This window comes from Neolamprologus multifasciatus, chromosome 8 (genome assembly GCF_963576455.1).
Source record: "Neolamprologus multifasciatus chromosome 8, fNeoMul1.2, whole genome shotgun sequence".
Taxonomy (NCBI): Eukaryota; Metazoa; Chordata; class Actinopteri; order Cichliformes; family Cichlidae; genus Neolamprologus; species Neolamprologus multifasciatus.
The window spans coordinates 3,801,480-3,820,481 of record NC_140446.1 but is presented as its reverse complement, the minus strand read 5'-3'; the positions used below and the strand labels follow the sequence as shown (position 1 = coordinate 3,820,481).

The window sequence follows — 19,002 nt, the reverse complement described above, 5'->3', positions numbered from 1 at the left end:
CTAGTTCCTGGTTCGCATTTGTGTCCTCTTCCTCCCTCCACACGGTCTACCAGTGCAAACCGTGACACTACCTGTTCATGCATCTTAACTCAAAACTGCCAGGACTTTGCAGGGGTGGATCAGGCTGTAGAGTCATCTGCTAAGACGTTTGGTGGGTTGCTCCTTGGCTGCTTAAATCCACACCAAAGTTTCCTTTGCAACCCTGAGGTGTTCCTGATGCGTTCATCGGAGCATGAATGTAAGAAAGCACTTAGACATAGAAAGAAAAGTGCTTGTATGAGTGGGTGAAACGAGACATACTGTATGAAGTGCATTGAGTGCTCCAGTACAAAAGCACTATATAAGAACCAGTCCATTTAATACAGGTAAAACTGCACACTTTAGCTCGCCAGGCTGAATGACCTTTGCACAAAAACTGCACTGCACCAAAACAAGTGTTAGGACAAACAGGATAAATGCTTCTTCGGCCAATGATTCATTGTTAATGGGTGTTAGAGGAGCTGAATTTCATTTCCATTCCATTGTTTCTGGTTCCCATGTTGCCGTTTCTTCCTCTTTACACGTGTGTTGCCTGAGGGCGGCATGCAACTTCTGCGCTCCTCCTGTAGGCTGCACAATCGCTGACCTCCTTTCCTCCTGTGGTTACATTTTCAGCTCAGATATCACTGAACATAAACCTCTCACCCTGCTGTGTGCTGACGATGTTTGTTTAAATGATCATCACTGTCGCTGATGTTCTTCCTGGTGGTTGCTAACCAGTCACTGTTTGGGTTTTCGCTCCTTCCTGCCTGTCAAAGATCGTCTTTCTCTCAGGCCTCGTACTCATGCTTTACAAAGCTGCTCCAAATCTATTAGAACCATTTCCACGTCCTGATTAGCTCTTACTGTGACTTGCAAATTGACTTTGGCATATAAAATTGGTGAAATGCCTCTTTAACTCCCACCAGGGACTTGTTAAATGTTAACAGCTTGCAGACCTTTTCCCACAGCACACTTCTCTTGCCATTGTCCCTTTCCGTGGTCTTCATATTGTGCATGCTGGAACACCGGAGAGCTCGTAAATGTTATTAGCTATACCTGTAGCTGTAGAAGGTCAAAATGTCTGCCGTGAAAAGGGTCTATTAACTTTTTAACTTCTTTAATATACATGATTATTATATTAAAGTTCACAGTAAGGCTCTCTCTTGTTTTAAATCTCAGTTGTTGTTCGAGACAGAATCTACTGTTAGACTTTAAAAGCTCCTTTGAAGCAGGCCCAGACTTCCCAGCTGTGTATATTTAGTTGATGTTTGATTCCTAGCTCATCAGACACGTCGGCCAACCAGCTCGTCTCTGCAGCTTTCTCGTCTCCCTCAGCAGTCGGGGTAAATTTGAGAGCAGCATATGTTTTTACACAGGTGCTCTTGCATTCTTCGGCACCGTCTCTGGAGACGTAGCTCAAACGGTCTTTGTTGTAGCTTTGAAATGCTATAGGAGAGGCGTTTAAAACCATCATGGAGAAATGTGTATTCGAGGAGGTTATTTCAAGGTCTTCCTGCTGCTGCTGTCACATACTCTCCGGGTGCAGTAGGAAATTCATAGACTAATTTGACAGCGCTCCCTGAGAGACTGACTCAGATATTCATCTCCAGATTTTTACAGCTGTAATGTTTTGTCCTTGATAAGGACTGCTATTTCCGTGGTATCTCAGGTAGAGAACAGCCTATCAGATGGCATTGCTGTCTCACGTCAGGTCACAAAAAGCACAAAGGAGACGCACACTGTCACAGGTAGTGAGTATGCTGTAGGAAATGCCTCAATGTGTTTGTCTGTCTGTGTGACATTGATTTGGACTACAAGCACAACATGTTGTTTCATATATTCACAATGAATTGGGCACGCTCAGCGTGTAGCCAGACCCACTCTGACACCGTAAAACATATCGCGTGCTGTTTCTTTAAAGGACAGGATTATATAGTGAGGTTTGTAACCTGAATTGCACAGAAATTGATTTTAGAGATGAGAGCGAGTCTTGGTGTGTGACAGTTTGTTTTTTTACTCAAAGTGAATCTGACAAACAAAAAGCAGCTTTTACACGTCTGCTGCAGACATCTGCGAGAACAATAAAGAGTGCAAACAGAACATAATGTTAAAGAACAACATATTGAGCTCCAACACAATGACTCCCGGTTCCAAGCAAAGACTGCAGTTAAAAGATGGAAATAGGTGCCCTCACCCTCCCTTCTCTCACCAGCAGAGGGCAGATCCTCTGGTTGATAAAGGAAGTTTGACTGCCGAGAAGTACACGGGAAACCATTTGGTTTGTGACCTCAGTAAAGCTGATGAGCTAGTTTCTTATCTTATTGTATATAATGTGATATTAGTTATTTAAATTACGATGTTATTCTACGCTTCATATAGGATAAGTCGTTAAAGTAATGACCCACCGGACTCGTTCCCGGTGGGTGATGGGCTCCGCCAGGGCTGCCCTTTGTCACCGGTTCTGTTCATAATTTTTATGGACAGGATTTCTAGGCGCAGCCAAGTGGCGGAGGGCTTTCACTTCGGTGGCCTCAGAATCTCATCTCTGCTTTTTGCGGATGATGTGGTTCTGTTGGCTTCATCGGGTGAGGGCCTCCAGCTCGCACTGGAACGGTTCGCAGCCGAGTGTGAAGCAGCGGGAATGAGGATCAGCACCTCCAAATCTGAGGCCATAGTTCTCAGCCAGAAAAGGGTGGAGTGCCCACTCTGGGTCGGGGATGAGTTCCTGCCCCAACTGGAGGAGTTCAAGTATCTCGGGGTCTTGTTCGCGAGTGATGGGAGAAGGGGGCCGGAGATCGACAGACGGATTGGGGCTGCAGCTGCAGTAATGCGGACGCTGCACCGGTCCGTCGTGGTGAAGAGGGAGCTGAGTGTAAAAGCGAAGCTCTCAATTTGCCGGTCGATCTACGTCCCTACCCTCACCTATGGCCACGAGCTGTGGGTAGTGACCGAAAGAACGAGATCGCGGATACAAGCGGCAGAAATGAGCTTCCTCCGAAGGGTGGCTGGCCTCTCCCTTAAATATAGGGTGAGAAGTTCGGCCATCCGGGAGGGGCTCAGAGTAGAGCCGCTGCTGCTCCACATCGAAAGGAGCCAGTTGAGGTGGTTCAGACATCTGACAAGGATGTCTCCTGGGCGCCTCCTGGGTGAGGTGTTCCAGGCATGTCCCACCGGGAGGAGGCCCCGGGGCAGACCCAGGACACGCTGGAGAGATTATATCTCTCAGCTCGCCTGGGAACGCCTTGGTGTTCCCCCGGATAAGCTGGAGGAGGTGGGCCGGGCCGCGGGGGCAGCAGCGGATGAAACTAAGCGGATGAAGATGGATGGATGGATGTAATGAGTTTGGTCTTGGTTTCAGTGGCGTCCACTCTGACCAAAAAACTCCATGTTAAAATTTTTTATTTTTAATGAATAAAACTATTATTTTATTTGAAAGTTTAATACATTTCTAATGGACAGCAGGGAGCGTCTCCTCCATTTTCAGTAAGATATCTATTTAGTTGTGAAGAAGTCACTGTCAAAATTTCAGCTTCCTTGATTCATGACCTTAGTAAACACTTAACGGAGACTGTAAAATCATCAGTAACAGCTTCAGGTCTGATTGAACATAAAACAATTTCTAAATTATGATTTTTATTAGTGCAGCCCGATGTTTACAAACAAGTGGTTTATGTCATGGTGGCTACTTCCATCTTTTATATACAGTTTATAGTTTCAAGTTTTCTGCAGCTCTCAATCCAAGAAATGTCGGCTTTTTGAAACATGACATAACAATTAGAATCTGCTACAGCTGACTTATTTGTGCATATTAACCTATATGTTTAAAGGTATAACATGGCGCTTTTGTTAGTTTGTTTGTACAGAAAACAAAGCAGAAAATTATAGTATGGAGTAAAAAAGCACAAATAAAGACTCCACACTGCTGTACAACTCTGCAGAAAGGTGATGCACTGCTTTTTGTCTGCTATGCATTGTTGTTGTGGAGTAAAACTAACGAACAACCAGCAGACACTGACACTTAATTAGAGAATTTCCTGACGACTAATGCAGTAGTTGGACGATTCTTCTCTTCTACTGACTCTTAAAGCAGTCGAAATCGAGAACAATCTTATGGGCAGTTTCAGCTTTGCTCATACAAATATTTGTATATGTTTAGAAGCCATCTGAGACTTTGAGCCACATTCATCAGTAATCAAAATGTGTTTAAAATGCAGCTAAAATCTGAGGCTCTTTGCTCAACATCACAGCTGTAGCTAACATTTCAGTGCCGATGTTTGCAGCACAGAAATGGATTGTGTTCATTTACGAATCCATTTCCATTCTTACATTACATGCTGGCATGTTTGCACAAGTGAGGAAATGAAATGGACTTTGAACCTGGCAGGTAACTAAAGACCTCAAACTCTACATCGATGATCTCAGGTCACCGTATCTCGGTCTGTGAAGAAAGAAGAGTAAAGAAAATCTTAACAGATGAACTTTAAAGAAATACTTTATCTTCTGAGATATTTCCAGTCTGTGTAAACAGCCGGCTTAGATGCCGCCATCTGCTTGCACACGTCATGCGGTTGTATGTGGAGTTGTTGTGAGCAGTTTGTGTTTCTACATGTGCTATACGACAGCTCAGATCTCCCTCTGCTCTTTGGTATCTCTTAAGCTGGCGTGACAGCTCCGACACGTGTCCTCCGAAAGCAAACGCTGCAAATACCGCTCGGCAGCGTTGATGACTAAATTACAGTGAGCAACCGTTAACGAGCTGCTCATTAGCTGATTACACAGAGTAGCCCTCCTTAAACCCTGATCAGACTGCGAAATGAAAAGCTTCTGTCCTCTGGAATAATGGATCTCTGAAATGAGGAGAGGAGACTTAGAGAAGGACAGAGGGAGGAGGAGGTGATATCATTAGAAAAAGGCTGTGAGGTATAAAAAAGTTTAGAAGACAGACTTGGAAAACTTTGTCATAAGAGTTATTACCGACAAAAAGAATCTCTAAGGCATTTAAATCTTTTAAAATGATATCTGCTTGTTAAATGAAGACATATCGACTCTGTTTCTGGATCCAAGTGCGCTGAAACAGGCTCGTTTGTTTAAAAAATGCTAAATGTTGCAGTGCTTTGTCTCTCATATATATATATATATAAATAAAAAAAAAGCTAGCACTAATCAAACATGTTTTTAAGCTAAGTTTGTGAAAACTGATGAAGGTCTGGGGACCAAATATTTAAACTCCCTAAAGAAGAATCACTTTGTCACAATGGCCACGGGCCGATAGCTAGATCGGACTCGATTGCAGATAACCACAACAGAGACGGCTCAACGGTTTGCAGTGTTTATTATTTAGTCAACAAGTGAATATGTGGCAGGGTGTCGCTAACGATGTAACCGTGTGACAGTGGGGGTGAACGGGGGTCTAGCAGGTTGCGACGGGAACGGAGCGGTTGCGTCTGGGAAGAAAAGAGAACAGGGTTAAGAAGGCGGCAGGTGCAGGGTATCCAAGCAGAGGTGAAACTGACTGATCGGCGTGAACCTCGCTTTGAGGGAGAGGCAGCGGAGTAGTGGAGAGGCTGGCAGACCTGAGTCCCGCTGTGTCCAAGGTGGCGAGTGAGGCTGGAGGGCAGGCAGGTGAGGGTCCTTGTATTTTTCCTGAATATGAAGATGATCCACGGAGAGCTGAGGTTGAGGGTTAAGTTAACAAAGTTAACAAGGAAAAAAGTGGCAAGAGCGTAAAAAGCCGTAGAGTCAATACCAACGTGAGGTCGTTGACGAACTGGCGGTGAAGGAGAGTCTGAGGGGGCCTTAAATCCTCAACCAGATTGCCCTGAATCAGTCTCAGGTGTGCAGGACTGCAGCAGGGATGATGGCTCCGCCCAGGGGTGGAGACCAAGGAACTCAGGTGCCTGATGGAATTTTCCAGTCGAGTCTCCAGATCCTGACACTTTATGTCCAACTAAGAGGTAAGATTAGGAACCGGGTCATATTGACTAACTTTCTCTTACCTGCATTTGAGCTCATTTTCAGTGCGTTTTTTCTCGCCACATGATGGAATTTCTTCTTGCCAATCACTTTTATTGAGAGCTATGTTACCCTCCTCCTAAATCTTTACTGTGCTGGTGTGTTTATATTATCCCAAACATAGCTGTAGCTAGCCTCCGGGTAAAGATGACCGTACAGTGCCCCAAAAATTTAAAGGATTTCAATGGGAAAAAGACGTTGGATACGTTGTTGGATACTGATTTGGACTGGGTAATGGGTTAGGAGTGAAAAACATGACACATCGTTTGATGGAAATTGAAATGAAAACCGACAGAGGTTTGAATTCACAGATACTTAGAAAATCAATGTGAAAAATAAAAGATTTGGCAGACCTGTTCATTTTGTCGAAATATCATCGCAGGTATTCGGGAGTTCACGTGGCCCTACATGCTTGTATCCATCCCTGACAATGCTCCTAATGAGATGATGGATGTTGTGCTGGAGGATCTCCTCTCAGATATTGATCAGGGTATCGCTGAGCTCCAGAACAGTCCGAGGTGAAACCTAGAGGTATCGGTTGAACCGAAACATAATGTCTCATGGCTGTTCTGGAACCCACTGCGTCAGTGTAGGGTTTGACAGTGGCCCAAGGATTTCATCCTGATACCTGATGACAGTTGGGTGCTGTTGGCCAGACATCTGTGTCCCTCCGTGGACCATCATGTTACAGGAAGCGTGTTCTCCAAGTCTTCCTCAGAGCTTTTCTAAACCTGCTCTCATCTGTGAAAAACACAGTTCTGCCAATTGTGTTATTCTGTGGGAAATGGCAGTCGGGCTCCACGGTGCCAGACAATGAGCACAGTGAACACTAAAAGAGGTCGAGCCCTCAGCTTTGGTGAGAGATATTCACACCAGTGTCCTGCTAGAGGTCATTTTGCAGCTCTGGCAGTGCACAAAGGGGCAGATATCAGATCTGATGGGTTAAGGACTTTCTACAGCTCTCCTCCATGAATTTCCTCCATGCTCTTGTCTTCCTTGGTTGCTTACATGCAGAGTTAGTTACAAGTTATCATCTTTTTCATGGATACATGGATGTTAAGCACAGAGAACATCCACACTGATAACTTTATTGGAGCTGAAAGGATTTGAACTGTTCTGTGTTTCTTTGCTTTTAGGAACCAAAGGAGCATTTGAACCTGGCAAATGACACATTTAAGTTTATGCATTGTTTTGCATTTACAAGTAGAACAAGAGCTTTCATTCCAGGCTGTAATATTTCATATTCTATAGATATACTCAACATGGTGCACTGTCTGTGAAGAAAAGGTGACGCCGTCATTCCCAGTGTGGCTCCAGCCTGTGGTTGAAAGCAGCGTTTTAACAGGTGTCAGTGCCACCCCAGCCTACCCTTCAGCCATGATCTTGGTTGAGAGTCTTACCCAGTTTTCTTTTTACTGCTGGTCAGAAACAACTAGTAGTTTGACTGTTACACAAAGTGAAAAGAGATTTTTCAGTAGAAAAATAATAAAGAATGAGGCCGAACGCCTGATAAGAAAACTAATCAGTACTTCCTGCTTCGAGAAAAGAAAATCTGTTGAAATAAATCACACAGATTAGCAACTGCAGGTAATTCTTTTCTGATCAGAATCCACCTTTAATCATTTGGGGACTTGAGCTGCAGGTTAATTTATGGTACAGCAAAGCCCTGAAACCTCTTAGCATTTAGTCTTTTATATTCTTTTAATGAAAACATCAAACAGAGATTAAAACCACTGATGGGTGAATGTCATCACTCCCGCCGTTACAATGTGTTCTGCTGGGAAATCTTTGGTCCTGGTGTTTATGTGGATTTGTTGTTGTTCTCAGTGTCAATGTTTGCAGCCAGATTTACATTTGAGGTTATGATGCTGTACTGCAGGATGAAGCAGACAGAAGCGCCTCAGTTTACTGCTGTCACTGGGGCTCTTATTTCACAGCTGTCTGAGACCGTAAGCACTTCCCAGGTTTTATTAGATGCTGCTGCTTAAGGTAATAAACAAAGTCAACCATAGCATCATGTTCGTCCACAGATACTAACTTTCAGGTTTCGTCTGACGGATGGCTCTGTCTTATGTTTCAAACTATTTTTGGAATGGCATCATTTATTTTGTGCTTTGTAAAGGTTTACCGGAGTTTCTCACTTTTCCACTGCAGTCCAAGCTGGCAGAGAGCACTGGGCAATGAGGCACTTAGATGCATTTGCTGCAGTCTGAATTGCAGGTCACAGGATGCCCAATGGCTTTTTCCATACATATATAAACAGCTTAGAAATTATTTTTCATGTGTGGAGAGCTAGCAGGAAGTCATTTCCCTCAGCTGGGGAAAAGCTGGATGTAAAATCTTTCTCTCTTTCATTCATTCACCACATCAGGTTTATTAATAGTGATGGCTACTGTTGAGTTTTTGTAACTAAATGCGGTGAAATGACTGTAATTTTCACATCTATAACATGTAGCACACTTTCTCACATAAGCAATGACTTAAAGTGAGTAAACTGTACTTGTTTGAGCAGTTTTAATGTAACATTTGAACTTTAATTTACTTTTAGATCGAACTTTATGCAGTTTTCTTACCTTATGTTACATTAAGAATGAGGCTGGACGATTCTGGCAAGTATAAAACCAAGATAATCAAACTCACTAAGAGTTTAGTTCTTCTTGAGCCAAGATGACCCAAAGAAAGCCTTTGGTCACCAGCATCCATCTAGAGGAAGTAATTCACAAAAGCTCTCAGCTGGTCTGCTTTCAGCAGTAACATGACCAAGGATATCTGACAAAACATGGAGTGATATTACATGCTCATTGGCTGATGTCAATCCCACAGCAAAGTATAATCCTCCTTTTCTTCTACTGATTAAGCCAACAGACTGCACGCCACGGATTGCCTGGTCGGTCGCATCACTCGATGAGTCAGGAGAGTGTGTCCTTCACGAAAATCATAAACCAGGCAACAACGGAAATGGCTACACAAAAAACATCACTGTGGTCCGTGAGTCTAAAAAAAGCCACATGCTGAGCGGTGGTACCATCGCCTCCATGTCCTCCATTGTTGTGTTGCGTATAAATGTCGTCACAGGACTTTCTGCTGCATTTCTATAACAACCCTTTGCACATAAGGTGGTACTTCATTGTAATGGAAAACAACCAAAACAGAGTAGACAATGAGACCAGCAGGTACTAGTGGAAAAGGGCTATTAGAGTCACCACTTGACCTAACCTCACTAACTGCGTGGGAAAAGATATGTGACCACGTGGTGGAGTCAAACCCAGGACCTTTTTGCTGTGAGGCAACAGCACTAACCATTGCACTACTGTGGCGCCCGGATTACAAAATAAACATCATTTTGTTGTCAGTAAGACAAGAAACCAGCAAGTTAGACTGTATCATGAAAGTATTTACTGAGGTCACAGAGGCAAACAGATGTTTTCGCCTCGCTAACATCACAAGAGCCATTTTAGCTCCTCCAATCAAACAACAGGAGTTAAAGCGCAGCACACGCAGGTGTTGATACAGATAGGTGGATGACAGATGTAAATGGGATTGGGAGGATAAATGATTACGTACAGTATATGTATTAGTAAGGTTATGGTTAACCCTCATTTTAATGTGTGGCTGCGAGCAGCATTCGGCTGAAGAGCCACAGGTTGCTTCATAGAAAGTAAAGTCGCCCCCTGCTGACCTTTAGAGAGAATACAGATGTGTAAGAAAAGAGAATATAACTTTCTTATAGTCAGTGTTGGGGAGTAACGGAATACATGTACCGCCGTTACGTATTTAAAATGCTAAATATGAGTAACTGTATTCCGTTACAGTTACCGTTTAAAAAGGTGGTATTTAGAATACAGTTACTTTGTTAAATAAATGGATTACACAGCGGTACTTTCCTGTTTCATATTGTGGCGGGTCAGGACTGTTTGGGTTTTGTTTGACAGCTACGTTCTGTTGTTCCAGGCGGCAGCGTTACGGTTGCCATGGTTACAGGGTTACGCTCTCTCTCTCTGCGTGTTTCCTGGGTGAGAGAGCGCCTGTTGTTGTTGTGCTAAGCTAACAGGCAGAATGCTACAGGTATAGCTCTAAAGAATGTAGCATCATAGGCAGTGTAGTCCGTGCTGCAGGGAGAATGGACTGCCATACCCGTTATGTGTCTGTGAGCGAGGGAGGAAGAAAAAGGAAAAGTACGAGCTGTCATCGAGCAAAAACGGGAGCTGGAAGCATGTAAATATAATAATAACCACTGCAGCCAAGAAGAGAGCCTGACGAGCCCAGTTGTAAGTAAGCTATTAAGACTCGACTGTACACCGTGTTCGTGTTTTCCTCCGAAACAATAAGTCCCGTGGGAGCAGCCTTTCAACGCCTCTCTCTGTCTCTCGCTAGCAAAGTTGACCCAGACAACAAAGTAAAGCTAGTTTTTGGCTACGAGCCGACACAGAACCCACCGTATTAGCCAGAGGTCCCTTTACTACGGTTCGGAGCCGCGGACCTTCAGTAACAGTAATAAATCACAGCAATAGTACATTCATGTAGTTGTAAACAGCATGATAATATATTAAGTAATCCAAAGTATTCAGAATACGTTACTCTCATTGAGTAACGTAACGGAATACGTTACAGAATACATTTTGGGGCATGTAATCTGTAATGGAATACATTTTAAAAGTAACCTTCCCAACACTGCTTATAGTTAAAACAGGTCCAGCAGCAAATAGCTTTACTACTTTCTCTCATGTGTGTTTGTATATAGAGCTATGTGATTAAAGCAAAACCCATAATTACTGTGCATATGTTTTGATTGATAAGTGTAATCTCGATTACTTAAAAATTATTAAAATAAATAATGCATTATTAAACTTAAAGGACATGAGCATTTCTACAGGGGATTTTCTGAAACTTTAAAATTAGTCTGATTAAAAAAGTAATGAAATAAATAAACGAGGATAAAGGAAGTGATGGTGTTGAAGGAGTTCGACCGGGTAATGATTGTTCCACAGGTTTAGGTATCCAAACCTGCACCTATTAGGACTTAATTGTTATAGATCTTGTTGCGAGTGAGTCTGGACTTGTGGCCAAAGCGTACCTTTAAAAAAATGGCAAAAAAAAGTGAATCATGTTATGATGCTTTTCTTTTTTTCTTAGTAACTGAGAGTTGAGTTCATAATGGAATCAGATTAATTAAGAGTGTGGTCAATATCTGAGTGCAAACATGGGGATATGACTTTCTGTCACTGCTCTTTTCAATCCCTGCCACCCGTTAATCAATCAAATTAACTGATGGATGATTTTGGTGTTTGTATATTCTCTCTATGTGGGTCACTTTGGCTCTGCTTCGCTCCGGTCTATTTGGGTCAGGTCTGGGAGGGCTTAGACTCCCATCTGATTAGGTCTTTTTTGGAGGGAGGGGGGATTAATCTATACATGCCAGGACCAGTCAGATTTTCCACAGTAGTGAATCTGCTCATAGTTTGCACATAGAAACAGAATGTAGCGCACTACACAGTAAACTGGGAGGGATTTTGGACACGGATAATGAAGCATGAGGAAGCCTGGGAAGCAGTTTTGGCAGATGCACTTCAGCCGTCGCATATCATCGTCTGTTTTATGGACAACAGCCTTTTGAGCTTTATTACATATGCATTTATTGTTGTGTAATATTATCACATCTAAGGCAATTGTTTCCCTTTCGCTCCTGCACTGAAACGAGTCGAGTGCAACTTTCACTGTACTGAACAGCAGATTTCTTTTTGTTTTTGGATCACTGGGCTGGATGTTTGTTGCTGAATTTCATGTTGTTTGTTCATGTGTGGGAGCTGATTTAAGATTTGGATCTCCAAACACGGAGAAGTGTGAGGGGAAGCATGCCTATAAGCCTCCGCGATGTAATCAGCAAACAGTTTCTCGCTGTATTTTCTCGGTCTCTTCCACGCACATAAACACAGCTGCAACCCCTCTCCTCCAAAACGCACACACACACTCACAGGATCTCATCTTTTTCTGTGCAGCCCTCGCTTTCCTCAGCAGCCTCGGAGAATGATTTCATTGGGATGACAAGTGTGCCTCTCCCTCCATATTTCTGCCACCCGGGCCCCCAGCCTGCATCCAAACGCAGCGTGCAGCCCCATAGGTCCTCCTCTTTTTTTGCCTCTTCTTCTATCCCCGTCTGCCCGATCTGATTTTAGCTCTGCTGAAAGTAACATTTCCTTCCAATCACAACAACAACACGGTTTACTTCCCTTCCTCTCCCTTCCCCTCACCATCCCACTTCACCCCCCACTGTCCACTAAGCAGAAAATGGGTGCAGGCGCCGCTGCAGGCTATTATCTGTTTGAGCTATCTATCTTGATAATTGACCAGTGAGGGTAAACGTGATGGTGATCGGCGTGACGCTAATACATTCTGCCAATTTGACGTACTCATAATCCGCCGGGCTCCAGTTTCCACCCTGCAGCCATCACGGCGAAGCGAGTGGTTTGACATGTTGGAGCTCTGTAGCATCGTGGATACGCACAGAGTAGGCTGAGAGTGTGGGGGTGGGTGGGGAGAAACTCTGGGGCTAAATTAGGAATCGGGAGCGTTTGAGTGGGCATGAAGAGGAAGAGGAAATTGGTCTAAACATGCAAAGAAACACAGACATACAGATGGATGTAGCTCTGACAAACTGAAAGCCCAGCTAGAGGAAAAAGGCATGTCTTAGCATCATGACCAATTTGCTCTCTATGCTGCTGATTGCTCTTGCAGCAGTGAATAGCAGTGAAAGTGACTGACATAAATAGGCAGCATGCAGTACATCTGCAGCCAGTGAAGAGAAGATGCCTTTGACTCGTTCCACCTGGCACGACAGCTGGATTTAGTGTAAAAATACCTGAGCAGCTTAAAGAAGGCCTATTCTGCTTATATTTTGTCATCAATATATTTGCAGCTGCAACGCTTTTATGTTCAAGAGTTCCTGAACCCACGCAGTGATTTCCGGTATAAAATGCCCAAGAGCTTGAAGAGAGCCTCTAAAACGGGCTTTCAGTCCTGAGAATTAACAGGATCAAACTCATTTTACTTCATGCATGTTAGTGGACCAGGCCAGTGGAACAACAATATTGGCCTACAGCCCAGATATCCGTAAAAGTTGGGATGCTGTGTAAATGTAAACAAAATGCAATGATTTGCAAATCTCATACGCTCATATTTTATTCAAAACAGAACACAGAAAACAAATGTTTAAACGGAGACATTTTAATATTTTATGAACTATATTAACTCAGTTTGAATTTGATGGCAGCAACATGGACTGGGCCAGTAAGAGACTGGAAAATGGTACTACAAAGTAGGATCATAGGGATGCACTACGAAGTACAATTTGAGGGTGAGCGAGCTGTGTCGAGCTTAAAGTCTGAGCTTTTTGTGTCACAAAAGTGGCTTTCTTTTTACCTTAATCACCATGGAAACTTATGCCGAACACATAACCTGGTCGGGAGCAGTATATTTTCCGAGTTTCGGTTTAAACTCAGCTGGAAGTGCCACATTTTCACTGGTCCATTTATTCACAGCGTGTTGTAAGTGTAGATTCACTGCTGGGGAAATATGTTTTATATGGGCAAGTTAAGCTGTACTAAAACCAGTGAACGAGGCATAAACCGTGCGTGTATTAATTTAGTGATGCAGAAAATGTCTTATACTTGATTCTAATCTGCTGCCGAGTCTCTTTAACACTGCTGGAAATGCAGCTCCTAGTACACAGCACACGCCATAAATACCTGTTCGATCAATTCAATTAATTTCCCTTTGATTTGCCAACAACTAATATACTTTCCACGTCTCTTTATTTGGCTGTGAGACTTTAACCTTTAATGTTTAAATGGGTCCAGTGTAAAGAGCCCTAATGTGCGAGAGCTCGCTCGGTGCTAAAATAATTACCTGGAATGAAAAAGTTTATTTTACCGCTATGTGTGATAAACGATTTTCTGCAGCATTAATTTCTTGTCTTATTTGCAACAGTGTTGCATTTTACTATTTGATTTTTAGCTTAGTTATAGATCTTTAATCACCGTTTTATCATCTGGTAGCATCTCTGATGGTGGCGCTCATAGGGATCATTTTGTGATGAATTAAAGTCATAAGTCATAGGGATCACACAGAGCCTGAAGCAGAGAGCTTAACAGGGAACGTTGAAAATCACAGTCAGGATAGTAGTTAGCCTTAACTGGGGTTTTAGGTTTTTTCAAGCCAAAAACACAAAGAAAGTCATGATGAACTCAGTTCATAGTATAACCCTCGGGCATGATTGGGTATAGAAAAGAGTTTCTTAGAGAGCCCAGGTTTCTCAGAGGCAAGGAAGGTCAGATATTCACAAATCTACAAAAACCTGCATCTACAAATTCTTCAACATATAATTATGAATATCTCAACATCTACGTAATCAAAAGAATCTGGAGACATTTCTGTGTGCACGGGACAATGCAGAAAATAGTTTTTGGATGCTCGTGATCTTTATGGCTGCTTTAAAAACAGACATGATTCTGACATGGAAATCACTGCATGGGCTCAGGAACACTTCCAGAAAGTCCAGTTCGCTCTGCCATTCACAAATGAACATTAAAGCTTTTGTATCGTTATAGATGTTGAAACATGTTTTAATCAAGTTGGTACGGTTGTTGTCCTTAGCTGCACAGTAATAAGCTGAAATACACTTTATCTGTTAGCAGTGTCGTTCATTTTACCTGAAACCTTGAATCTCTCTCTTGCTAATTATGTCCCTCCATCTATTTTCTTACCGTGTTAATTTCATTTTCCTCCGTCTCTTCCTCACATCTTCAGAACTGCTGCATTTATTTTTAGTTTCTTTATGTTGTTTTCTCTCAGCTTTTCAGCTCCACCGTTTGGTCACTTCTTCCATGCTTAACTTTTTCTTCATGGTGCACGAGCGCACAGCGAAGGGTAGGGGAGGGTGCAGTCGCATTAAGAGATATGATTGGGTATTCCAGTATTAACAATGCAAATGAACAAATGGAGTGCAGAGGCCCTTCAGACCAGTCCATCAGCCCAAAGTCAGATTACCAGTCCAGCCCTGGGTGGGACTACATAAGTGTTCCTTTTCAAGCATTAGTTAGGAAATTCACTTTGGAATTCTTAGTTTTGAAGATTTTCCCAAAACCTCAGGAACACGGTGGCAATATTAAATCTATTTAACTGCGGTGTACTTCGTTTATAACCTAATTGTGTCATTTTACTACTTCTCTTTAAAAAATCATAATGGTAACATCAGTATCAAGTTCTCTTGCTCATTAAAACCTTTAACTGTCTACAGTAATGTGTCTTTAAAAAAGTCTTTTGACTTTATGTTATACAGCTCAATATAAAATGTGTCTGCTCTAAAATCCGATTTTCACTGCAGGGATTGGTCCTCATTCAGCTGCAGGAGCGTTGGTAAGATCCCACACTGTTCTTGGGTGATGAGGCCTTGCTCTCAGTTGGTGTAAAATATAATTGCATAGTGTACTATGCGGGGTTGGAACTGATGTTAATGATCTTCAAATGTCTTATTTTTCCCCTCCAGCAGTCTCAAAGTCAAATATAGTCAGCTTGTTATCACAGAGGAGTAAGAAAACTAGAAAATAGAAAATTTTATGACACAGAATTGGATTGTGTGGTGGAAACAATGCAGAGGTTGCACACGTGTAGAGGAAAGGAGACGTACTCACGCTTTATTATATAAATAATACCACATACAGATGGGGAAATAATTAAAAAATAATTAATGCTCGTTTACAAAGAAATGAACAGTCTCTAATCTTTACTGTAGTTTATTTTTAATGCAGAGAGACAGAAAATCAACCAAAAATCCAGAAAAATATACATTTATACAAACTTATACATTTATTTGCATGTCATTAAATGAAATCTGTATTTGAATCCTGGCTCTTGAGCTCTTACTCAAGATAGTTGACTTGCTGAAGTCTGGAGTGGTCTACAACAGCGGTCCCCAACCCCCGGGCCTCGGACCGGTACCGGTTCGTGAGTCGTTTGGTACCGGGCCGCGAGAGTTGAGGCTCAGTTGTGAAATGTACACTTCTCAGGGTTTTTATCGTTTTTCAGCGTTATTTTGTTGTCGTTTTTATCGGTTACTCTGTTTTCCTGGGTCTTTTCACGTGTGTTATGAATAAAAAAATTTTTTTCGGTACCGGTACTAGTTTTATTTTGTTGTATTTATCCGCGACACCTTATAGGCCGGTCCATGAAAATATTGTCGGGCATAAACCGGTCCGTGGCGCAAAAAAGGTTGGAGAGCGCTGGTCTACAAGACCATCAGCAAGAGAAGCTTGGTGGGACAGTATAACTGCTGCTGCGATTATTTGAAAGTGGAAGAAATATAAAGTGTCCATCAGTCATCCTCAGTCTGGAGCTCCATGCAAGATCTCGCCTTATAGAGTGAGAAAGATCATGGAAAAAAATGGTGGATCAGCCCATAAGTACATGGGAGGAGCTTGATTAATGGAGGCTGGAGGCAGCTGTGACCACAGTCACTAAGAACAGCATTGGTAATGAATGGAAATCTTGCAGCACCTGCAACATCCACACGCTCAAGAAGGCACCTTTAACCTCCAAGGACCTGGCGTCCACATATGTGGACATCACATTTTGGGACGTCTAGACCAAAATACTTTACATTACGAGGACATTATACTGCCACTGTTCTATCAAAATTTGAAACAAATGTCCTCATATGTGGATCTCATTTTTCTCAAAAAACAAATTTACATTCTTTAGGTCCCAATCAACCCAAATAGCAAAGAAAAATTAAAAATGCATGCCATGAAAGAGTTCGGGTCTTAGGAGGTTAAATGATCCAGAGAAGGCTCGGGAGAAAGTGCTGTGGTAGGTGAAACCGAAATCGAACTCTCTGGCATCATCTTGAGCCGGAAGAGAAATATGTACGATCCAAAGAACACCATCAGCACAGTCACCTGATCTCCATGTTTTTAATTTAGCTGCTGTTGACTTCAGTCCTTGGCAGTGGTCTGACAGACCGTCAGAACCTCTAACTTGAGGGTGTTACAGAAATGAGCTGATAGGCCACTCTTCTGCTAAGTTGACTGACAAAAAGACTTCTTTTCAATGGATTAACTATTGAATGTTATGGTTTTCTAGGTGGTGCAGTTCACCAAGAAAATTCAATATTCAGTTCTTTCTGAGTGAAATTCTAATATTTTATTAGTAGCTATTACTTTGCGATAAATCTGTGCAATGCACCAATAACATTTACAGGATGAAGCTGTTGGACCAAGCTAAATGCTGTTAGCTTGTTAGCCAAATAAGACTTAACTTCTAACTCAAAATATTCAACATGACTGTGGTAAAAATGTGAATGTTTAATCTTCAAAATGTGCAAAACCAATTCAAAATAGGACTGCACACTAACAAACTGATGGTAGATGGCATAATTTCCTCAGATAAATATAAAGCGGGGAGACGGAAACGGGCTTGCCGGTTAGCATGAACTGAACTTTCAAAATGAGAATGAAGGGAAGCTGCCTTTGCTTCCAGCAAACCTTTCTACATTTGGTTGAGCTGACCCTTTTAACTTTAGAAAACTGAACTCTGACAACATGAAAAAGTTGGAAAGTTTAACCTCAAGACATCATTACCCAACGCTGTAGTCAGTACCCTCGCTAACACGTAGCATGGAGCCTGTCTTGATACACTGCCAGACTTTTCCAGATGGGATAAAAGACGTTCTGAGTCACTCACAACATTTGCATAGTGTATCTACACAAAACTTTAAATGCAGTTGAAGCCGCTTCACAAACAAGCCGCGACTCAAATCAGCGCGTCGGCGCCGAAATGACATCCGAAGGTATTACCGCGTCCTAAGTGCTCGTAAAAACAATAAACACGCATGTCTAAATAGCACAGCTCGAGTGACGGTCTAATCACTCAGAGTCACTGCGACACAAACGAGCGCGGTGGCGTCGTTAAAAACCTTAGCGAGTGGGGAGATAGAGTTGTAGCAGTCATTAAGGGCAGCACTGCTCTCTGCAATTCTGGCTTATCTACTGCAAGGTGGAGGCACGGGGAGGGTATTTCTGCTCGGGGCTCATGTGCAAAGCTGAGAAACAGAACAAGAGGGAAGTGGAGGGAGAGAGAGGGAGAGCTAGAGCTGGTTCATTTGCAGCTCGTCCCTGTAGACTGTGGAAAGGATTATACTCACAGAGAGAGAGAGAGAGGGAGAGATGCACAGGCTCTGTCTTAGCACACACTGAGTACCCAGCCTCCAATCTTCTACACTGCACTGTGCACTCTCCCCGTCTCCTCAACAGCACTCACTTCTCTCTCTTTGCTTCATCACACACATATACACACACACACAGCACACACACACGTGCAGACACAAACCCACCAGTGCCATGTAGAGCCTCGGCCAGAGGGGGACACCAAGCTGCACAGGACCACGAGCCAGGTACGCTGCCTTCATTCGTTCAATTTGTTTCGCCTCAAACTGCCACATTATGCACCAGCTGATTTATTTTTATTTATTTTTTTGGGAGGGTGGGGGGGGGGGTGTTGTCGCTTTTAGTGATCCAGCCACTCACTCTCTGCAGAACACTCTGCATGCACCAAGATTATCTGGCTTCTTTGCATAGCCCCCAAGAGAAGCAAAAAGAAGAGATATCAGAGCTGGAAAGAGAGGGAGCAGCCTGAGGGGAGGAAACGGGGGAGACCAAAGTGAGCGGTGCATGTACGGGGACCAGCTAACCTGGCTTGACCTTCACGTGGACGGCAGCCCACTCACTCACTTTGAGCACCTGTTCAGCAGTGCGTGGGACACTGCCCACTAAGACTTCACATGTAAAAACCAGCTCTTAAAAGGCACATTTAGCCCCCCCCCTTCTCTCCTCCCCAACACTTTATGTCTTCTCAAGAGGGCCGAGTTAATAATCATTCGTTCTGAGCGCGCTCAGGGGACTCGCTGCGGTTGCTTGAAAT

At 43.0% G+C, this 19,002-nt stretch overlaps 1 protein-coding gene across 6 annotated transcripts in view; it reads left to right on the top strand.

Annotated features, from left to right (window-relative positions):
- The window catches only part of srcin1b (SRC kinase signaling inhibitor 1b), a 176,440-nt gene that overhangs the window by 15,197 nt on the left and 142,241 nt on the right, over positions 1 to 19,002 (top strand). The window contains exon 1 of one of the 6 annotated variants that reach the window (XM_085169910.1): positions 16,138 to 18,475. The exons of 2 other annotated variants lie outside the window; for them this stretch is intronic. In XM_085169910.1, coding sequence (XP_085026036.1) covers positions 18,115 to 18,475 — 361 coding nt within the window. In that variant the 5' untranslated portion in view covers positions 16,138 to 18,114. Of the gene's footprint in view, positions 1 to 16,137; positions 18,476 to 19,002 lie in introns of those variants that run through there. 3 more of the 6 variants (XM_085169911.1, XM_085169912.1, XM_085169909.1) reach the window with 3 other exon arrangements.